Source organism: Oreochromis niloticus, linkage group LG18 (genome assembly GCF_001858045.2).
Source record: "Oreochromis niloticus isolate F11D_XX linkage group LG18, O_niloticus_UMD_NMBU, whole genome shotgun sequence".
Taxonomy (NCBI): domain Eukaryota; kingdom Metazoa; phylum Chordata; class Actinopteri; order Cichliformes; family Cichlidae; genus Oreochromis; species Oreochromis niloticus.
The window spans coordinates 3570829-3593891 of record NC_031982.2 but is presented as its reverse complement, the minus strand read 5'-3'; the positions used below and the strand labels follow the sequence as shown (position 1 = coordinate 3593891).

Below are 23063 nucleotides of genomic sequence, written 5' to 3'. Positions count from 1 at the left end.
GTAGCAGTTGCTTTTACTTCTGTGACACTGAAAAACATACAGAAGAATTTTGATGACTATCAAGCCTTTTACTATAATTCAAAACACTAATGTTGTCTTAACTGTGCAGCTAATTATGGGTGTTAGAAATGATAACCAAGTAATTATTTCATGAAAAAGCCATTTTATTCTTTTGATTGGTGGATGCTTAATGACTGAAAGAAAATAATTAATAGAGGAATGGATGCATAATCTGCCCCTAGAGCCACCTTAAAGGTGAGGAGCTTTTTGATCTTTTACAAACAGGTAAAAACTTGTACAACTTTAAACAAGCTTAAAGGGCTCATCAGTGACCCCACAGTTATTTATCAGGGCAGCTATTAAACTGTTAAAAAAACACAAAAACAGCAAAAATCGCTGCTCTTCACCACGTTAATCCTTCTGTCAACGGCTAACAAAATTTAACATGATAAATAATGACTGATTTTTCTTTAACAAACTTATAAATGATTCACTTACTCACACAGGCATATTATTAACTACAGTGCTTCAGCTTTAAAAGGCAAAACGTCGGCTTTTTTCTTTTAATTAGAACAATGATTTCCATTTGGCTGTTTTGCCTTTGTTGTAAAACCAACCCATGGCGCTCGTTGTCTGCATCAGAGATTCAGCAGCACTACAAATAGGCCAAGCATTTGGGCTGTGTGCCTTCCTGACAGCCCATAGGGAACCTATGGATTGGTTTGTCTCGCTCTGCAGGCTTTTCAAAAACACGCCATGCTGTGATGCACATAGAGTAGCTCTGGAGGCTGGGATCCAGCCGGGGATCCTGCTTTACAAGTGGTCAGGGCCACATTGATTTAAGGTTTATACGATCAATGCTATCAACATGGGTTTTAGGAGGGTCACCACATGAATGTCAATATCCCCAAGAGCTGAGCTGTGTCACAATGGCCGTCCCCTCCCATAAACTGTTGGTGTGTGTGCACGCGTGTCTTCCCTTAACATTGAAGCTTGTACATTTTCAAAAACACTAACCACTTACTGTAAAGTGGAATGAACAGTGGTGCAACATAAAGGGCTGCCACCGTGATTTCTCTACATCCATCCATCCATCCATCCTTTATCATTTCGCAATAACATAAACAGAGATTTACCAATTACCATGTTAGCATGTCAAGAGATGCAGGTGGAACCCTGCCAATTTACTGTGCTTCAATTACACTCAAATAAATAAAACATGAGATGTTCACTGGTTTGGGGAGTTTTGGACTTGGTTTAAATAAATTTGTCTTTTTCCCAGAAAAATAAACACATCATTGAGGGACATTTTAACATCATGTAAGGATTTTATCTTTTATCACAATTACTTTTTCCTTGGCAAAGTAAAACAGCATGAGGTAGGGTGATTATATAAACACTTACAAACGATATTCTCTCATGTGATGATTTGATGTCGTTGGTTTATTACTGACAGTGTAAAGCTAATGTCAGCAGTGGTGGTGTGGTAGGGAAGGTTTCCCCAGTGTAGAACGTTCCTCACTCGAGGTTCTGGTGAATGCAGCCTTGACCCTGACCTCTCCTCTAGCTCCCCAAACACAGTTTGATTATAAGACACACCTGGAGCCTGTTGTTACTTTGGTTGCAGATGACAGCAGTGGTCACTGATCCTGAGGCCTGTACTACAAAGCAGGATTTGGGCCTATCTGGGTAACTATAGCGATAACCCTGGGTTTCCTGTTCTTCGAAGGTGCTTCACTTCTTACCAGGGAACTTTTCTGCGGTAACTTAAGTTTCAGACTAGAGACTGACAGGTAATAACCGCCCACTCTTAGAACTCTACACAGACAGATGGGGGATCTAAAGGTTTTCAATAGTTTCTAATGTCTGATGAGCATTACTATTGAATATAGATTCTTAAATGCAGCTTTATTTATTTATTTATTTATTGGCTTATTTGGACTCCAAAATTCGCACGCAGCTTAGACTAAACCTAAATTTGAATCCTTTTTTTAAATACTTACCCTGAGACTGTTAAACACTACTGAGGTTACAGTTGAAAGAATAAAAATTAAAACAATCTTTGAACATTGCCAGCTTTCTTTTCCGGCTTCATACAGGCTGAACTTTATTAATATAGTAGATCTTATTCACTCCTGCTGCCCTTAAAGTGCACACAAATTCATACCGTGCTTTTAATACTAAACTACTGTCGAATGCTTTCCTCTCACACACTGTTGCTTTATTTGCAGCAGCTGTGTTGCTTTTAGTCTGTATTATGTTTAATATCTTCATCATTTTCTAACATTACAGTTTTGTCTTCCTTTGTAAATCAGTTGCTTCTGCTGCCAGTACACTTCTCCATAATGGTGATTGGTCAGATGCTGCCAACGTTACCCCTTTCATGGGAATGCCAGGGGAAGCTTCATGTGTCTGCTTATTCTGACTGCCAATGTTAGTGGAAGTGAGTCTAGATAATGAAAAGATACCCTGGGTATGTTGGACATGCTTTGTAGTACAGTCCCTGTTGGGGCCACTGTGTTGCACCCCTCTCGACCCTGTGTTTTGCTGCCCAGTGCTCGATGGTGATCTTGCTTAGGCCTTTTATTGCGATTCAGGTTAAGACTTTTGTACTTCAATGCATTTACCACAAATTTTCTCTATTGTATTTTCTCTAACTGAGTTGCTTGTGTGTTCTGGTATGCTATTTTCATTTGAGTTCTTTCAGAAGCGTTCCAGTTGTAGCCCTTTGTTTTCTTTTAGACATTTTTCTCTCCTTAGTGAGACAGAACGTCATCTTGCTGGGGGCACATTTGGTGAGGTCCCCTCCCCACAGATATACATGTGATTGATTCATTGTGTTTGCAGTGAGGTACATGGTGAGTAGTCGGTAGCGCCACTGGGTACTCCTCAGTGTAGCCTGCCCCCCAAGTTTTTACCTATTATACTATAGTAAACCTTCTTTTTCATTTCATCAAATTTGTGATTGTTTTTTACCCGTTTTCTCCATCCTAGCAGCTTCAACGTTGTTTGTAATTGACTTCTGTTTTGTTGAATAAATTACTAGAATTAATCTGCCTCTCTGGTATGGGTCAGTGTGCCTTTATTATCTACTGGTAATTAAGTTTTGTTAAAGCAATATTTCCTGTGGTGGAGTTCCTCAAGTGGCATTGTTGTTCTCTCTCCTATTTCCACATTATTACCCTCACCACAGTAGGACCTGCAGTCTTATTTCCTTGAGGGTAATGTCCATCACACGGTGTGTTCAGGCTTGTATCAAGTGCTTATTTCAGTTTATTCTGATGCGGCTCCCACATGACACTTCATTTTTCGTAGTTAAAGTACATCTGGTGTGCTTTCTACCTTGCTCTTTTTAGAACATCATTTTTAGTCGCGGCTAAAAATGTCTGCTAGCCGACGCATTGCAGCCATCCCACCCATAGTGGAGAACCTGTCTGCCCATAGACAGATTAAAGATTCTCATCAGCTGGGTTTAGATTTGCTTGACTCTAATTGCTGACTCATCAAAGCTTTTTCAGCGCCCTGTGCCGTACAGATGTGGGCACCTTCACCCCAGAGGCGAGCATTCCCATCGGAAAAGAAATGTAGAGTAAAGATGGCCACTTGGAACACCTTTGTACTGACTGGCTGTAACCCTTCACTCTCAAAGGGACAACTCACAAAATCCTCACATCATCAAATCCTTTTTTCCATTATTTTGTTCCAGCAGAACCTGACATTCATGTTTGTTCATCTGCTTTTTTAAAGCGGGGCTGGATTTTTGCTGGGAAAATAACAACCTTCTCCTCAGCTGTGGATTATGTATTATTAAAGTCATCTCTCACAGTGTAGTTCTGCAATAGAAAATTTTCAAGTGCTGAAACCCATTTTCTTAAGGGTCTTGGAATAATATGTAATATATAAAAGCTGAATTTTGTTTTTTTAATAGAGTCTCTCTTTGTGGGAAATTGTGAATTAATCTTGTCAGTTTCATATCTTAGCTGCATCACTAAACATAAATCTAAGTATGAAATAACTTCTCCCCCCCCCACCCCCCAGGCTATTTAACTCCCAAACATCCAGAACAAAATACCCAAAGACATGACCTCACTCATAAGCTTGACACCAAAGACAATCATCATTACTTTTTTTCTTTTTGAAAACAGATCTACCAATGCAATTTAGCAAAAGCGTTTAAGAATAAAAGTACTTTTCAGAGAAATAGTTGACCATCCTAATACTGATAATAATGTAAGGATGAAAACCTGCAATGTGTCCACTGGAGAGCCTATTTCAGCCAGACCCAAACAAAGGTGCAGCCTGACAGTCGCTGCTGCCATTAATATACAGCTCTGACACTCTGAATCTAATAAAAACCTCCTAATAACTCCAAAGAAAACTTGTTCCTTGAGGCCTTCGACACAGGTGAGGTAAACAAAATCTGTCCACATCTGCTGACCATCCAGCAGAACTAACCTCGTCAGTAACCTTCCCAACGATTTGCTTCTATGTGTGAAAGAAAACAAATGAATTCCACTTTATCTCATTACTAATTAACTTTTTGTCTTGATTTCTCCATTTTTTTTCAGGCAGCACTATGATGCTTGCTCAAATTAAAAAGTTGTGTTATGGCCTCTGAGGAAAAACAATAGAGCCAAGAGAGATTCATGAGGGGAAAAACATCAAATCTAACCTCTACGCTTGAAAATATTAGGCATTTATACAATGTAATTGACTCAGTTTGTTCTGGATGCCTCTGTGCTGTATGTGATGATTGGATTGATCCACTGAGGCCCTGTGGCAAAATAGCAGCTTATTAGAATTTGGAAATTAAAAAGGGAGAAATGTGTATAGCAATGATACACTGGAGCTTAAGAGTCTTGACACATAAAACAATCATGCCACACTAAACACATCTTTTTCTAAATATATAGTGTATTTATTTGTCTTCATCTGAGTATCACAGTTAACTTTGAAGCTGTCTGTGCCTGTAGGGTTCAAGCTGAAGTTGAGGACATGTGTTTGAACTGCCAGTGTCTCACCTGGTGTTGATACAGACATGCACAAGGTTAGTCATCTATTATGGATGACCAGCACACAGCCAGTGGAGGACACTGTGGTCACCTTGTTGGATGTGAATGCATGGGGAGAAGCTTTGAACCCTCCATGAGGAAAACCTCCAACTTTAGAACACAGCGACTGAAAAATAAACCAGCTAAACTACTGAAAATTCATTGGTGTTATTCCATATAGTCAAAAATAATCCATAATATTATAGCTTGCTTGGAGTCAGGGGGAAAAAAATGTTCCTGTGGGTTCAGATCCCAACTTTGCTGCAGTCCATTGAACCCGATTGCCTTTTAGGATCAGACCCATAATAAGCCTGGCTTATCATCAAGCTTTAAAACGGTGGAGTCCCCCCCCAACAACCACCCATCCTCCTTCTTAGGTATAAACAGTCTCACGGTGTAGTGTAGTGGCCAAGCAATGAACTGTGGCTAATTGGACATTCCTGGCTGAGCTGACCTGGCTAAATTGTGCAGACCTGGGACTAATTTCAACTAATTTCATGAGTCTGGTAAAAAGAGAGCACTGTAAGGCAAATATGAATTTTACAACCACAGGATACACTTTCTGCAGGCCTTTGGAAAGAATGCAGATTTGAGACGCTTCCAAAGTCCATCCAACTCATTATGAGATCATCAGGCTAAACTGTTGATTTTCTTTTACAACCTTGTTTGTCCACATGGAGATCGGACTTAAGACTGTCTGAGGTGAAAGTCTGCAGTCATTAGACTGCGAAATTATGAATTTCAAAAACCTACATCACCTTGTTCTCAAGTTATCGCATTCACAAGATTTTCAGAAACCCTGACCTTTAGGGCAAGGTCACTGTGATTCGAACTCGAGATTTCTAGTAGATACACCCACAGTATCAAATTGAAACTCCTACGTCACTTCATTCTCGAGTTTTACAAGCCTGGGTGTCCACGCCCGCCCAGCAGGAGGACGACACCACCCCGACACCCTTTTACGGCTGAGGGGTAAAAAGCGAACAAGCACGTATCTGCAGCTGGATGGCACTAACTGAGGATGTCCCCCTACTCATAAATTTTTCTGTTTACACCTCTGTGAAACACATTAATCCAACAGTCTGACATGCCTCATATTGATGCTGGTCTGGCACAGATATACTCATCTTACCAAGTGAGACATGCAATAAAATGACATGATATCCTTTATACGGGTATTTGGAGTGTTCAATGTCACTGGATCCCAGCAACTGGTTTGGTAAGTCAAGCATTAAATGTGACACCAAGGTTGAGCTAAACTGTGTATCATTCTTCTTTTCATTGCTGCAGCGTCATTGCATCACCACAGAGTAGAATAGTTTCTAAACATTTGGCTGTGATCTAATGAAAGTGTCTTTTTTGCTGCTTTTATTTAGACATCATCTGCTCTGCGTACTGAGTGCTTCCAACCTGCAGTCTCCTGTGATATACAACAGGAGCAGGTCCAGTTACAGGTGTGCAGTTGAGCTAAAAAGCCTGTAAAGCAGCCTTCACGGGATCTTTTCTGTATCCATAAGGAGCTGAACGAATGACACAGCTTTGGATTTATAGGTCGAGGCCTCCAGCCGGGTGGCAAGCTGCAGCGGGGCCCGGGCAGCACAGTGGCAACACCACTTCCATCTGTTTCCATGGTCTGCTCATATCTGCATGCTAATCCTTCTCTACCCACACCTTCATGAAAAACACCCCGGTGGCAGTGCTGCTGCTGCAGCTCGTTCAGGATGAGGAATGAGCGGAGCATGGAGCACAGAGACATGGACCTGAGGTTGATGGGATGTGAAATGCAGATAGAGCAGGGAGTAAAAATCTGAGATTAGTGGAAAATCAAAGGGGCAAGAAGCAGAACTGGCACCCTGGCTATCTAATTTCCACATAAAAATGCTGTCATCACTGAAGCCTGCGCACCTAGGAGATGGACTTGATGTTTGCTAATACATGTAAAACATGCAGAGGAAAGTCAAAGTCAGTTATCCGTCATTATATTAAGGTCTGAAGGTCAATGACATTCAGGGGGTGTTGAAGCACAGCTCAGTGCCTCCGTTCAGCAGATATAGCTGCTGGCAAAAGTCTTCTCAAGCTGACTAATCATTTGTGTATGCAGCTATAATATGCTTTCAATGTCTGAAAATACATATCATCCATCAAAGCACGATTGTAATGTCTTTGGGCTGGAAAAGGGCACTGGGAGTAGGTGTGGCATATCTAAGATCTAATAAATATACATTTCCTCAGGCAAGAAGAGGAAGCTGTGAGATCTAAGGATTCATTTCCTTCTCTGCCGACAGAGCAGATAAGGTTTGATACAGTGTAAGCATGCAAAAATCTACATTTTGCAAGTGAAATGTAGAATTTCATAAATATATGTTTTGGTGCCATAGTTTATACAGCACTAAAATGGCAACAGTAAATACCCTTTTTTCTTTATCATTAAAAGTCCACTTTGACCCCATCCATGTCTTTACAGTCATAAAACACATTATTTGTCAAATGTGTCCTTGCCCTATAGCAGGCTGGAGTAGATGCCATGCACTTAATATATGTTTGCTCTAAATAAATCTGGCAGGCATGTGACTGTGGTGGAGATTTTTAGACTGAGATATCACATATATTGGGTCAAAAAAACCCCTCAACATACTACAGAGTGAACTGCAAGACAGAGAGAGGTTTGGGGGGGGAAGATTTTTTGCCTGTAAAACAGTCATCGTACCATGACAGAAATCTACAAGATTTGTCTGCTTTTTCAGAAAAGAAATATGCGGGTTGTGCTGTTTCATTTGGAAGCAAAAACAAAAAGAATGTGCCATCTTATCTCAAAAAAGACAGATCTCGGAGTAGTTTTGTTTCTGAGAAGAAGAAAAAACAGTGAAGCGGTTTGATAAATTTGATCTCATGTCAGTTTTAATTAAAGGAAGAAAAAAAATCTTCCACCAACATTTTTCATTTTGCTAAATTTTGTCCAATTAAAAAGTTCTTATATGTGTCAAAAGAAAAGGAACAGCAATATAACATAGCACTTTCCAGTTTTAGCTCTTTTATGATCACTGAGGCTTTACCATCACAGAGATGTGCAGGATGCGGAGCTCCTCCTTCGTAGAGACATTGGCTGGATCCTCGGTCGGTTCTGGGAGGCTCAGGCTGCCGTCTTGGTGATGGATGTGGAAGAGTAGAGTGCCATTCTCCAGCCACTGCTGCCTCCAGCGCACTAGAGGGATGTCCTCCGAGTTCCCAGAGATTTCTTTAAAAACATAAAGGACAAACACAAGGGCACTCAGAAGCTTTCTGCTATTGCACATAAAATATTACCAATATCTTGGAAGAGATCCATTTAAATTTGGACAGTTTACCAGCATATGGTATCATCTGATACTGGAAGGTTCAATCGTGTGGATATCAAATATGATAGAAAGTTAGCGAGTGAGCAGTCAAAGGCACGTGCAGTTTTAACTTCACAATAAAAAAAAAAACACACTACAAGTGTTCACGTAACTAACAAAATAAGACAGAAGGGACACATATTCAATTTAATTTAATTTATTTATAACAGTCCTCTGCTGTCAACATGGTGCTGTATATTGTAAGATAAATATTCTACAATAATACAGAGAAAACCTCAACAACCAGACAACCCACTACAATCAAGCACTTGGTGATAGCTGGAAGAAAAAACTTTTCACAGGAAGAAGCAACCCGATATCACAGCAAAGTGTGTAACAGACAGGCCGGTCCATCGTGTCCATTTAACACTTTGTCTCTCCAAAACGTGAAATGTACACACATGCAGTAAGTTAGAGTAACAGCAGAGGAAGATATTTTATTTCAGACCGAATGAAGTGTTTAAACAGACATTTTAACACATGTACATGTATATACATACTAGCCACCTAGCTTAATAGTTTCTGGTGATTAAGGACTCAATAATGTACTTTATACGTTTTTTACTCAGTACCGACTTCATGGCAAATATGTTATCTCACCCTGCCGGTAATGCAATTTCTGCATGCATGTACATTTCACACTTTGGAGAGGCAAAGCGTAAAACGGACACGGTGGACCAGCGTGTCTATTACAGGTTTTGCTGTGATACTAAGTTGGAAGAAACCACCAGAAGATCCAGGCTCAGGGAGGGGCAGCCCGTTGTAAGACAATAACAATTATACAACTAAAATTCATTACCCAGAAACAGAAACATCTGACTTATTTTTTTACCCTCTATTGACAAAACAGTGAAGATTTGTTTTATGTCAGTTAGGTGACAACAGAGAAAACATGTGACAAGAGAGTGATTGAAATCACTAACCTCTATATTCTACATAATTAAAGTTAACATATTTACACACATTTTCTGCATCCTGCACAGACATTCATGGTCCCCAGGGGATGAATCCTCTCATGTCACTTGTGTTTTTCACATTCCACAACAGATCATTGCATACTGGGTGCTAGATGAAGTGTCAAGGTTAATCCCTTTACACTTCATCTAGCACCACCATCAGGTTGGAGTTTCAGAGCATTTAGCTCAAAATGCCACTTTTACTAAGTACAACCCCACAGAGATGCTATCATCTCTGTCACCTCTTGTTTGCACGGGTAACAAATTTTATTGGCATTGTCGAACAAGACGCCTGCAATCTGATGAGCAATTTCATATTTTCAGCGCTCAGCACCCGTAACCTGAGAGATTCAAGGACAGTCGTGACAGTTGTGACATTTTCCATTACAGTAATTCATTCATTCAGTCTGCATTGTCCGGAAATGATTTATGCAAATACGTTGAAATGGATTGCACTGTTTTAGGGTTTTTCTGATCCCTGCTTATACCACTCCCTCAGCTGCCAGCCGTTATATCCATGGAAGAACAAAAAAAAAAGAAAAAAAAATTAAACCCACGAGAAAGAAATGAGTAAACAGTGATTTTATGGAAGCAGTGGAGCATGAGAAACATTGTGCTTTGTGTCATACCTCAGTTCCCCAGACAATAAATTCCCCTCCTAGCTATTTGAAATATTAGTGATGTATGCCAAAACACACAGAGTGCAGAAATGGAAAACATTATGAATGCATGGCAGAGCTTTATGGGTGATTTTCTGTTATGTAAGTGTGAAGAGTAGCAAATGCATCAGGTTCATAATTTAGCAGAAGTCCTGGAAGACATAAATCGAAACAGAGATCACTTAAATGGCAGCTGAAGTGGAATATAGTGTATGTTCCAGATGTGATTTTATGACTATCTGTCTTTCAGCAGCACTAAGGAAAGCAAGGATTTGGTGAGGTACAGATCACGGTCTAGAATCAAACTGGTTAAGTATGTTGTACCTGAACACTATATTATATTGCAAAGCTTTTCCTCCTTGTACACTAAAATATAAAATAAAATATAAAAATCTAAGTGTGAGAGCCAAATGTATCCTAGTTTTCACCCAGGCTTTGAGATGACCTGCAAATCAATAGATCATTGCATAAGTGACTTGGACTGTGAGACCCAGATTCCGCCTCCAGATTAACACTTCATTCATTCATTCATTCATTCATGCATTCAATCAGTGAGTGACTTATAAGCCTTTAGAGCATGGAAGACTCTTTGTCTTTATATCTCATACAGCTTCATGTTTCTGTTGCAAAAGCATCTTTAACTACTACCAGTTATTTTGTTTTAGACATATCTGTCCACCATCCAATTTCATATTCAAGAGTCTCCTAAGTAAAGTAAGTAAAAACTCAACTGAAATCTTTTAACATGCATTTGTTACTATGAGGCTGGGCTTCTGTAATCCCTTATTATGACTGCCTAAATGCTCCCTGAAAAGCCTTAAGTTGATCCCAAACAAAGCAGTAAGAGTCCCAACAGAGAAAAGAAAAAGGGATCACATTTCACCTTACTGGCTAGTCTTCATTAGCTCCAAGAAATCAGTTTACAATCCACATTTACAACTGAATGACCTGATAACCATACATTAAAATCCCTGTGTTCCCCATAATATCATACTGTACAGAATACAGAACACTTAACTCTCAGCAGATCTGTTGACTTATTTGTCGTATAAAGCGCTTTGAGTGCTGCAGGAGAGTAGAAAAGTGCTATATTAGAATCAGTCCATTTACTTATTTGTGGTACCTAAACTTACCAAAATAGAACAGGAGGCAGAGCTTGTGCTGAACTTGTGCCACATAATAAAATGGGAATGATGCGTAAATTCAGTTATATAAAACAAATGAAATGAATATTTATATAATATTCACATGATGTAGATTTTAACATAAATAAATAGAATTTAGAAATGAACGAACTCTGGATAAAACCTCAGAAACCCTTTGAATTGTAACCAAAATCCAACGGGTTTTCCACTGTCTGAAAACTAAAAACAAAACTCATCAAGAAAACTTGACAAGCGGAGAAATGTGAGACTTTGACTTGAAACTGAGACTTGTGTACTTTGTATCTTTGTATTACAGCTTTTATGATTGCTGGCTGGAGCCATTATTTCCATTTAAAATTCCTATTAGGAATTTGCACATCAAGTCCTCTTTACTGCCACCATTTAAAGTATGGTTCACAGTGCACATCCTCACCCTGTTTATGGATTACTTTGGAAACCAATGCCTCTGAAATAGACTATTACACTAATTGCTAGCATGACCCAGTACAGTGCACAAATCTATTATCCAAATATATTACGCTTGCTCTACTGCTATACAAGCTATCAAATCATTTATACCATAAAGAACTTAACAGAGCAACAAACACAATGGTAATGCATAGCAGAAATAAAAAGTGAGGATGAACTGAAAGCACCCAGTCCATTAACAAACATTCCATAATTAATCAAAGTCCGCACTGTTTGGTGCAGCAGAGGACTGATTGTTGCAGGGAGAAATCACAATATGCAAATAATAAAGAGGATTAGGCCTGATCAAAAGAATAAGCCCAGGACTCTGTGATGAAAACAGTAAAGTTAAACACTCAAGTTAGCAAGGATGATGTGACAGTAGGACAGGAACAAGGACTGGGAAAGCATGGGGAGGCTACACAGCAGTGCAGTGGCAAAACACAAAAGTGCTAGAAACACCCAGCGCTATCAGCACTAAATCTACTTAAAGCCATGTGTGGAGAGCTTTATATAAACACAGGCTAACCACATTCCACACTACAGCATTACGCTGATAAGTGGCTGAGACATAGCTGCAAGCCAGATTTTCCTGCTGATCACAGGCTTTTGCACAGTTTGCCAAACTTCAGGGGCATGTATCACCTTACACAGTTTTAGCACCTGCACATCATGGGACCTCACTGATTCAAGGCTTCAAATTCTGCATATGTATATTTAAGTTCTATCTTTACACACATTTCATGTTTCAACATAAAGAGAAAAAAACAGAGAACCAAAGGGTAAAAAGGAAGAATAATTTTTACACATTAGTTAGTAATTAGGAGAGTTAGCAGCCTGCAAAGAGCAGTTGCAGACTGTGTCCCGCGGCACTGGAGCAGCTTTGCCAGGTCAGAGAAAATTTACTTAGGTGATGTCTTCAGGGTTATACAGGTTGATTTTTACATAATTAGCATTATTGCTACGCGTTTTTACTTATTTAGGCTGTTAATTAGACACAGAAGGTTGAACACATAAATTACTGCATTGTACGAAAAGAGCAACCAGTGTTGCTTCTGAGGATATCAAACACAACTAGATTTGTTGAATAGGTCTCCAACAAGTGCCAAGCTATAAGAAACAGCATGCTTTAAGTATGTGAATGGATTGCATGCCATATATCAGACATCAACTACACAAATACAACAAGAGAATCACACTGCTGTTCTGTTGTAGGGTCTTTAGCACCTTGAGGCGACGGATTTGGCAACAGATAAACAAAACTGAACTGAATTGAATTATTTTTTGCTAAATAGAAAAAACAGATTGTAACATTAAGTGTGGGTCTATCCATTTAACAACACGTTTATATGTTCTGCTTCAGAACATTTAGGGCGTATATTCTGGCACATCACACAAATACACAATTTGTCTCTGTTTCCTACACAAATCCAGTTTTTTTATTTTCATTAAATTTGGAGACTTTGTTTACTTTTCAGTTAGATTTTCACACTTTGTTTTATTTGTTGCTTGAAAATGTTTAGTTTTAATTTACTTTTTACAAGTTTTTATTTATTTATTTATTTTTTAGAGGGTATTTGTTATGGGTAAGATTTGAGGATCTGAGTGCCAATTTATTAAGATAGACAACATCTCAATGTCATTTCAGTTAAAGTTTCCTATCTTTCTGTCTTTGGTTTTTCCTTGATATTCATTGTATTGTAATTGCTGTGCTTTGTGACTTGATGTCGCTGAAAAACATTATATACATACACTTTTCTTACTTACTTTCCATAGAAAAAAGCTGTGCAAACCCAGTCATTGTATTGATCTCTTGACTTTTCATCTGACCACAATGAGTTTCACATTTTTTAGTGCAATGTGTTGACAGCTATGGAATACATTACCATATCTGTACTCAAAACAAAAACACAACAGCACAAAACTGAGGATGAACAGTAACAGTCTTTGTTAACCTCTGACTTGTCAAGCAGCAGCAGTTTAAACTATAATAATAGTTTGTTTTAGAAGTAATGTAAGTAAGTAATACTAAATACAAATAAAAATGACATATAGGATAATGGACAGGGTTAATCACTGATAATGAGATTGTAAAGGGTTAATTAGTCCCAATAAAGAGTAAAGTTCTTCTTCTATCACTGGAAAGATTTCATATGTATGCCTAAAAGGCTGGCTCTCTCTCTCTCTCTACCTGCCTTAAACTATTCATTGGACTGACACCATTAATATTTTGTGCACACTCTGTACATGCATACGATTACAATACAGCACTTCACCTTGTGCTCTGTGAGTGTGCACCTTCTTCGTCGGACAGCCCATTACACTGATTGCTGGCAAAGGACGCTCTTGCAAGCTTGATAATAGCCGCAACCCCCATATAGATTTTAACCTGTTTATAAACCAAAAACACTTAATGCTTTCACCATGACTCAGCTGTGTGTGTGTGAATGTGTGTGTGTGCTTGCCTGCATTTGTGCATTTGTAATTGTTTGGCCTGACAGTAACTGATGCCCTCATGTCGCAGTGAAGAGGGACTTCCCTCGGCTCATAAATAAGATTTAAGAGTCCCGACTGGTTTTAACCTAAATGCAAATCATGTGCCAGAGTGTGACAGGGCACTTTTTAAAAAGTGGGCTCTCTCTCCCTGGGGACTAGTTTGCCATGAGAGCTGGATTAATGAGACCACCACAGTTACTCCCTCTAACCATACACTGTGCCACCCAGCAGAGACGAGGCAGGAGAACAAAAGAAAAAGGAAAAATGGAAGAAAGAGAAAAGAAAGGAAAAAAAGAGGAAACGGAGTAGGGAGGCAGGCTGAGACAGAAAACTGGAGAGGAGATGAAGGGAGTGGCGGAGAGGAAGAAAAGTAGCCACCTACCAGCATCAAAATGAATCAAAGTAATCTGATTAGGCCGCATTATTAGTTTACCTCCTCTGAATGCAGATTTGCAGTACCATTTAGTTTAAAGGAGTTTTAGTGCCTTTAGAATTTAATTTAAGTAGCCCTTATCTTAAGCATTTTGAAAGCAGTAACTTTCATGCCAGCATAAACTAATGGATAGCAGCACCACAGAGAATTACAACACAAAGCATTTTAACATTCCCTTAGTTACTGACAGAGCACAGACCACCCCAATGTTATTACCGACAATTCAGAGTGTGCTTTGGGGCTGTCACAGATTTCCCTTACATGTGTATCGTTAGTACATCGAGTATATTGCATTAAATTCAGTAAAATCTCACTCCACCTCAGGTCGCAATGATTTCTGCTTATTCAAGCACAACTGATGGAATTAGAAAATTCTTAAGGGGTATTTAAGAATTAAAAAATGAATTTGATATCAAGATTAATGAGACGTGACAGAAGCAAACAAATTTCAGTAAAGCAGTCTGTTTGGTGCAGTTCAAGGAACATGCGGGGAACCTTTTTTTAGAGAATTCAGCAATATAACACTGTCAGTTTTTAGCACCCAGCAGGGAGGTTTTGTTCTGTTCCAGGCAATAACATCGCAGCGAAGTGTCGGAGGCAGAATAAAATCATTCATCTTATTGGAGGATGCTTCTGGATAAGATGAGGGGCTGAGTGTTAAACTGGAGCTGCAATAGAGTCGTACGGGCCCTCCGGGACTTTTGAGGCTAGAGCTGCTGCTAACTGCATTACCAGTCTGTCGTTGTAGCTACTGCTATGACAATAATATATTATCTGGTCAGTTTATCAGTGTTACAAAACAATTTGATCTACTTTGTAGCATTCAACTATGCACATAGTTGATTTGTCCAGATTATAGAGTTTCTGTCTCTAAGCTTTCTGTCTAATATAATAAGAGGAAGGTTCTGAAATCATCTGCAGGCAGTGTTGCATACTGCAATCTTTCAAAACAACTCCTGTTATATTTATTATTTATAGATGGTAATGTGGACATTTTTTAAGTGGGACCAAATCTTTGTTTTTCATACTAACCAACTCCATAAAAATAAAAACTAATTAATTTAATTAATAAAAAAACAGTAAGAGTAGAAAAGGCTTGCTCCTTGCCAGTTAAAAATGATGATCTAATAATAACTGGTATTGAGTTAATTCAGAAAACATAGTATATGCTGTTGTTTTAGGTACTGGACATTGACGACATGAGGCATCATGGTGCACTCAAAGTCCTGCTCACATTCTGATTTAAAGATTCAGGCTTCAGGCAGCCTAGAGAAGTTTCAGTTTCTCATTTTGTGCTATCCTCATATCCTGAAAATTACAACCATTGTTTATTAATTGCAACACTGTGATATTTTGATTTGACTCATGTCTCATATTCTAAACTAGGTTCTGGTAACTAAACCTTAGTAGTAGTTCCTGTGTGCGTAAGTAATTTATACCTATCGGACATCTACAGTATGGGTAATTAATTGCTCTGTTCTAACTGTGCAACTTTGGTTGACTATAGTCACCCACAACCAAATCTGACAGCCACAGACATTCACTGTTGTCTCCAAAATGCACTCTTGATTATTTTCAGATAATAAGTTAATGTGCTTTGCACATTTTATGACCCAGTTCTCAGAGACCAGATTTTCTTTTTCTTTCAGACATGAAGGACCTATATAAAATATAACCTCTGCGTACTGTCCCGCTTAGCATTATTTTTATTCTGTTACAACGTTTTGGCCTGTGCGACCTCGGTGAGGTACAGAGAAGGACCTCCAATTCATAGGGTTAAAACTGAAATATGACTAAGGGCTACGTCTCTATTGGCACATCAAATGGATTACTCTGATAAAAGAAAAAGCAATCAAAAGCAGAGAAAAAGTTGTAATAGCAGTAATAATATGTAATAATAATAAGTAACAATAGTCCATCATCCTGTACATACATGGACAATGCATACATACGTGGAGATTATGATTTTGGTTGCCTTTTAAAAAGAGACAAAAAAAAGCCTCAATGACAAACAAAATCAACAACCACAGCCCACTCATGGCAGGAATTCATATATAAATAAGAGCCATGGGCACCGGTTTACCTCAGTGTGTGAGCAGGCAACCACAGGCCGCATGGGTCCAGGCTTGAGTCCGACCCTTTGCAGCGTGTCTTCCCCTCTCTTTCTCCTTGATTTCCTGTCCATCTCTACATCTCTACTTACTATCCAATAAAAAAAGGCAAAAACCGAAATACAGTGGTCCCTCGCTATAACGCGGTTCACCTTTCTCGGCCTCGCCGTTTCGCGGATTTCGTGTTTTGCAATTTTGCATGCTTTTTTTTTTTTAATAGCAAATGGTGTTCTGTGTCCTGATTGGCTGTAGACCATTGTCAGCCAATCTCCTCCGTGCCGTGTCTCCTGTACAAATTTACATAAATCTTTGATCGCTAGCAGTGTGGCTCTGAAGTAGCCACTTCAGAGCCACAATATATATATATATATATATATATATAGATATATATATATATATATATATAGGGATGCACCGATCCCGATACTGGTATCGGGTATCGGTGCCGATACTGTAAAATGTGTGCGTACTCGTACTCGTAAAAGTCAACCGATACCATGAACCGATACTAATGTAGCCCGGATGGGAATTTGGTAGTAGATACTCATAATTCCCATGGACTTGAACGCCACATAAGGTGTTCACAGTTCACAGAAGAGAACGGCATGGAGAGATGCACGAGGTTAGCTGAACCAAAGTGAGAGACTCGGCTAGTTTTACTGAGGTTAACCAGCACAAAAGAGTGTGTGACTAGAAAGCTAACCGTGTGAGAGCTTCGCAACAGAGTGTGGGTGAAGTGACTTTTTGTTTCAACGGTCGCACCACCGTCCGTGGAAAACTGTGTTTCCAGCCATGACCGCCGAGGCTAAAGGCTAGCCCGGACTGCTTGGCTGCGCCACGGAGGCAGCCGCTATGGACTGTCGGAGAGCTGGACAGTGACTGGCTAACGCGCTGTAGCAGAGACAGCATCGGGTCCGCAGGGAGTGGATTTAGTGTGGGACTGGTGAATGGCGACCTACCGAGCAACGGAACTGTAAGTCAGACTTTTGTGCTCTTACTGGGGAGAAGAGGATTTTTCTCCATTGTCCGGCGTGAGCAGCAAACAGGCCTGCAACAAGTGTGAATGTGAGTGTGTGTGGCGCCCATGTGTGAATATTGTATGTTTAGTGGATTTATATAACGTGTTTTGGAGTGTATATTAGTGAGTCACTTACCAAAAGGTGATAACATAAGTTGGGTTGTTTAATATAATTTGAAAGGGAATTATTTCATTTATACAGTGTATTTCATTTGGTTAAGGAATTGGAATATCATTTGAGTTTAAAAAAGGGATGTGTTGTACAGTATTTGTCTCTGCCCTTACGTTCAGTAAACGTTTCGTTTGTGTTAAAGAGTTGTGTGGGGTCGTTTCTTTACTACCGGTTAAGTTTAACTTGTGTGTGGCAGAAGTATCGGTTTTTGTACTCGGTATCGGCAAGTACTCAGATCCAAGTATCGGTATCGGATCGGTTTGAAAAAATTGGTATCGTTGCATCCCTATATATATATATATATATATATATATATATATATATATATATATATATACATATGTATATATATATATATATATATATATATATATATATATATATATATATATATATATATATATATATATATATATAGTACAGAACTAGTCAGGACTGAGGGGATTGAACTACCAGAAGGCAACATTGCAGACATAGAGGACAGTTACAAGTACCTGGGGATCCCGCAGGCGAATGGGAACCATGAAGAGGCCGCTAGGAAAGCTGCAACCACCAAATACCTGCAGAGGGTCAGGCAAGTCCTGAGGAGTCAGCTGAACGGTAAGAACAAGATCCGGGCCATCAACACCTACGCCCTGCCCGTGATCAGGTACCCTGCTGGGGTAATAGGCTGGCCAAAGGAGGAGATAGAAGCCACTGACATCAAGACAAGAAAGCTCCTTACCATGCATGGAGGGTTTCACCCCAAGTCCAGCACCCTGAGGCTGTACGCTAAGCGGAAGGAAGGGGCCGGGGACTGGTGAGTGTCAGCACCACAGTCCAGGATGAGACAAGAAACATCCACGAATACATCACGAAGATGGCCCCAACTGACAGCGTGCTCAGTGAATACCTCAGGCAGCAGAAACCCAAGAAAGAGGAGGGAGACGAGGAACCATCATGGAAGGACAGGCCCCTGCACGGTATGTACCACCGGCAGATAGAGGAGGTGGCTGATATCCAGAAATCCTACCAGTGGCTGGACAAAGCTGGACTGAAAGACAGCACAGAGGCACTAATCATGGCAGCACAAGAACAAGCTCTGAGTACAAGATCCATAGAGGCTGGGGTCTATCACACCAGGCAAGACCCCAGGTGCAGGCTGTGTAAAGATGCCCCAGAGACAATCCAGCACATAACAGCAGGGTGCAAGATGCTAGCAGGCAAGGCATACATGGAATGCCATAACCAAGTGGCCGGCATAGTGTACAGGAACATCTGTGCCGAGTATAACCTGGAAGTCCCGAGGTCAAAATGGGAGATGCCCCCAAGGGTGGTGGAGAATGACCGAGCTAAGATCCTGTGGGACTTCCAGATACAGACGGACAAAATGGTGGTGGCTAACCAACCGGACATAGTGGTGGTAGACAAACAGAAGAAGACGGCCGTAGTGATCGATGTAGCGTTTCTGAATGACAGCAACATCAGAAAGAAGGAACACGAGAAGCTGGAGAAATACCAAGGGCTCAGAGAAGAGCTCGAGAGGATGTGGAGGGTGAAGGTAACGGTGGTCACTATGTGCGGTGACTCCCAAGCTAGGCGAGTGGCTCCAGCAGATCCCGGGAACAACATCGGACATCTCTGTCCAGAAGAGCGCAGTCCTGGGAACAGCTAAGATACTGCGCAGGACCCTCAAGCTCCCAGGCCTCTGGTAGAGGACCCGAGCTTGAAGGATAAAACCGCCCGCAGGGGCGAGATGGGTGTTTTTATATATATATATATATATATATATATATATATATTCATACATACACATATATATATGTGTATGTATATATATATATATATATATATATATATATATATATATATATATATATATATACATACACATATATATATAGGGCTGTGCGATATGACCAAAATCTCATATCCCGATATTAAGACATCTATCGTCCGATAACGATATAAATCACAAAAATGTAACATTTTCTGTAAATTCTGTCAATCTCGGGCAGCTCGACTTGCGTGAAGTGTTTCCAGCTGGGCGTCGCGTACCTGGAGTCGAGTGTTTTAACTGATGCATGAAACGATACATTTTTAGACATAAGTTGTAATGACCGCCGTTTTCTTTGTGAGTATTTATTACACAGCGTGCTGCGGGAAAAAGCCTGTTCTAACGTTTGAGTCTAAGGTTTATTTTTTTAGCACCTGGCAGCTCTTTTTTGCTTCTCATCCGTAAATACTCTGCATCTTTCACGTGATTCAGTTTATTTTGAAGTCTCAACAGGATCTTGAGCTTTATTGTGAAAGGTTTATGTGGAAAATAAACAAGCGGACACGAGGTGGTTTTACCGTCGTTGTTGCTAACGACAACGCATAAAAACAAGTGCTTGTCCGTCTGTAGTGTGGTTATATAAAATATAAGAGAAAGAGAGAACTTTAGGAAATTAATATAGCCACTACAGTGACCATCAAAATAATGAAAAAAAATATTGCCGTAAACAGTTTATTTTGCGACACCACGAAACAAACGATAGCGTAAAATGAAACGATAGACGTTTTTATATCGTCATCCGATATATATCGTTATATCGAACAGCCTTATATATATATATATATATATATATATATGTATATATATATATGTATATATATATATATATATATATATATATATACATATATATATATATATATATGTATATATATATATATATATGTATATATATATATATATATGTATATATATATGTACATATATATAAGAGCCACATCCACAGCACTATTTAAAAAAGGATTAAAAACAAAATCCCAAATCTCACCGAAAAATGCAGCTTGGGTCTCAGATGACTCTCCCTGAGGTCACAATGCCGCAAGTGTATTCTCTCTCTCTAAACTGTGTTCCACTGAGACCATGATAACAATCATCGCAGAGCTCGGGCACCAGAGGGCACGGCGATAAGCAGAAATTACTTTGGAGCTGTTGATTCTGAATTCCCCAAACTTAGCAGTAATAAACGACTGCTAAAGAGAAAACGAGCTGACAGAGAAAGGGTATGAAGGAGAGACAGAGCGTTAATTTCCAGATCATTATTCCAGTATGAACACATGGAGGTTGTCCTTCATGCCTGTCCTCTAGCTACACCAAAGAGGGGCTGATTTCTGAGGAGGCCTTGAAGTATGCACTTTACAAAGTAAACAGAGGTTTTTAGCCTTGCCACAATGTTAGGAGACGGCTTTCACATGATAATACATTTAAGTTTTAAAACTTTAGTGGGTTTAAAGTTATCTGAATATGTTTTATAACAATGAGATGGTTTGCATTATATCACCTGTTAGTTATACAGTCCCGATCAAAAGTTTGAGACCACCCTGAAAAATGGCTCAAAATCATATTTTTTTACAAGGTTTCAAGTAGAGTTTCAACATGCAACGAGAAGAAATGGGAGTCAGCCAATTTTCAAGTGGTCTTCAACTTTTGATCTGGACTGTAAAACATACAGGTGATATAATACAAACCATCTCATTGTTATAAAACATATTTTGATCTGGGGGACTGTACTATATTTTCCCAATAAAGTAAACACAGATGTAAAAGAGCTACTGAAAGATATGACTCAGGCATTAATTGGAATAAACTGTTCATATTGAATCTTTTATCCCCGAAGCATGTCTGTTTGAATGCATCGACTGAATGCAAACCATAGAAACCAAACTTAAATAGATCATAAAAACTGTCACTGCAAAAAAGCCAAAACATAAAAAAATACTCAGCTCTCATATTTCAGATTGTACTGAACATTATCTGATAATATATAGAATATGACAAAGCGGGAAATCATAGAGTATTTTTTCTGTTACTTAAAAACCAGAGGCTGTCAGAAAGAGAAAACAAAAGTTGGTCTCCTCACGATGATTAAAGTATCCATAAAAACGCTCTGAACAAATGAGACAACAAAAGATTTCGTTTTGGACAACAAGGAAGCACAAAATCTTCAACAACACAGTGATGTCACCATCAAGGGAAAGTACCAAAAATGTGTGGGGGCGTGATAGCGGTCGCTTACAACTGCCAAGAAAAAAAGAAATCAAATAAAAATTTCAGTGAGTTAAAACTCAGGATGAAAGACTTTGGAACACTCTATTAAATCTTTACGGAGTTGGAACTGTTTTATTTTGTTCTCTTATTTTTTATTACACGTTCTCTGTCTACTTACAAAAATTAAGAGGCAACCTTCAAAACAGAAAAATGAAGCCAACTAAGACGTGGTGAAAGCTGCAGTTCCTCTTGGTGCCACTTGAAACTGGCTCCTAAAAGGAGAGATGGATTATGCTTAGCTGAGCTCAACCAGAAAGCGATACACGGCCCGGTCTTCTTGTGGGACATCCACTCGCCGTAGGGGTTAGGTGACGTGTGGATTGGGCAGTGGTCGGAAGCCGAGGCCCTGGTGGTCCGATGGCCATTTGATAAATCTGGCTACAGGGACACACAGTGTCAGAAAACAAATCCATTTATCCTGAACTAATTCTATTTACTTTGAGCTAATTAAGATTAGACTAACTGAGAGCTGACTGAGAATAAAACAGAGATGGAAAGATTGGAGGGGGGGTCAAAGATTATAAAATGATTGGGAAATACATGCAGCTCCCACACACAAAACGTTTCTGTTCACTGCTTTGAATGCACAGACTAGTCTGCGGTAAGAAATGTTATCTTTTTCCTTCTAAGAGTTTAGTAATGTTGAATTAATACTGAGAATTATAGATGGCAGTTATTAGAATTTTTTTAGAACACATCAGCTTTTAATGGCTGGAATGGTTTTACGTGATTACATAATAAATCTCAACAGTTCCAGAATGTTCTTGCCATTTTCACTTTCAGTAAAATATATATAAATCAGTATGCCTGTTATGTTTTCACATCTAAAATATAAAACATGATAGTAGATGTTTTTCTCCAAAAGTGAGTGCTGGAAAACCTAAAAGAATACTCTCCCTGCTCTTCAAACATTCATTAAGGATTAATCACCATTCATTAATTTCAGACAGGCTATTTAAGCATTGTACATACATCTGTAGATCTGATGAGCAAAAAGTGTTAGAACTGCAGTACACTCTGCTTCTCTTTCCTTTCAGACATAAAGTACAGCAATCAGGACTGTAAAACCGGCAAGCAGAGGGCATAGTTAAACTAGTTA

General features: G+C 39.3%; 1 protein-coding gene across 10 annotated transcripts in view; it reads right to left on the bottom strand.

Annotated features, from left to right (window-relative positions):
* astn1 (astrotactin 1) overlaps positions 1-23063 on the bottom strand; it is a 418702-nt gene that overhangs the window by 314392 nt on the left and 81247 nt on the right. For all 10 annotated transcript variants that reach the window (XM_025900129.1, XM_019348325.2, XM_019348326.2 and 7 more), the window contains exon 2: positions 8105-8286. In XM_025900129.1, the coding sequence (XP_025755914.1) occupies positions 8105-8286 (182 nt within the window). The remainder of the gene's footprint in view (positions 1-8104; positions 8287-23063) is intronic.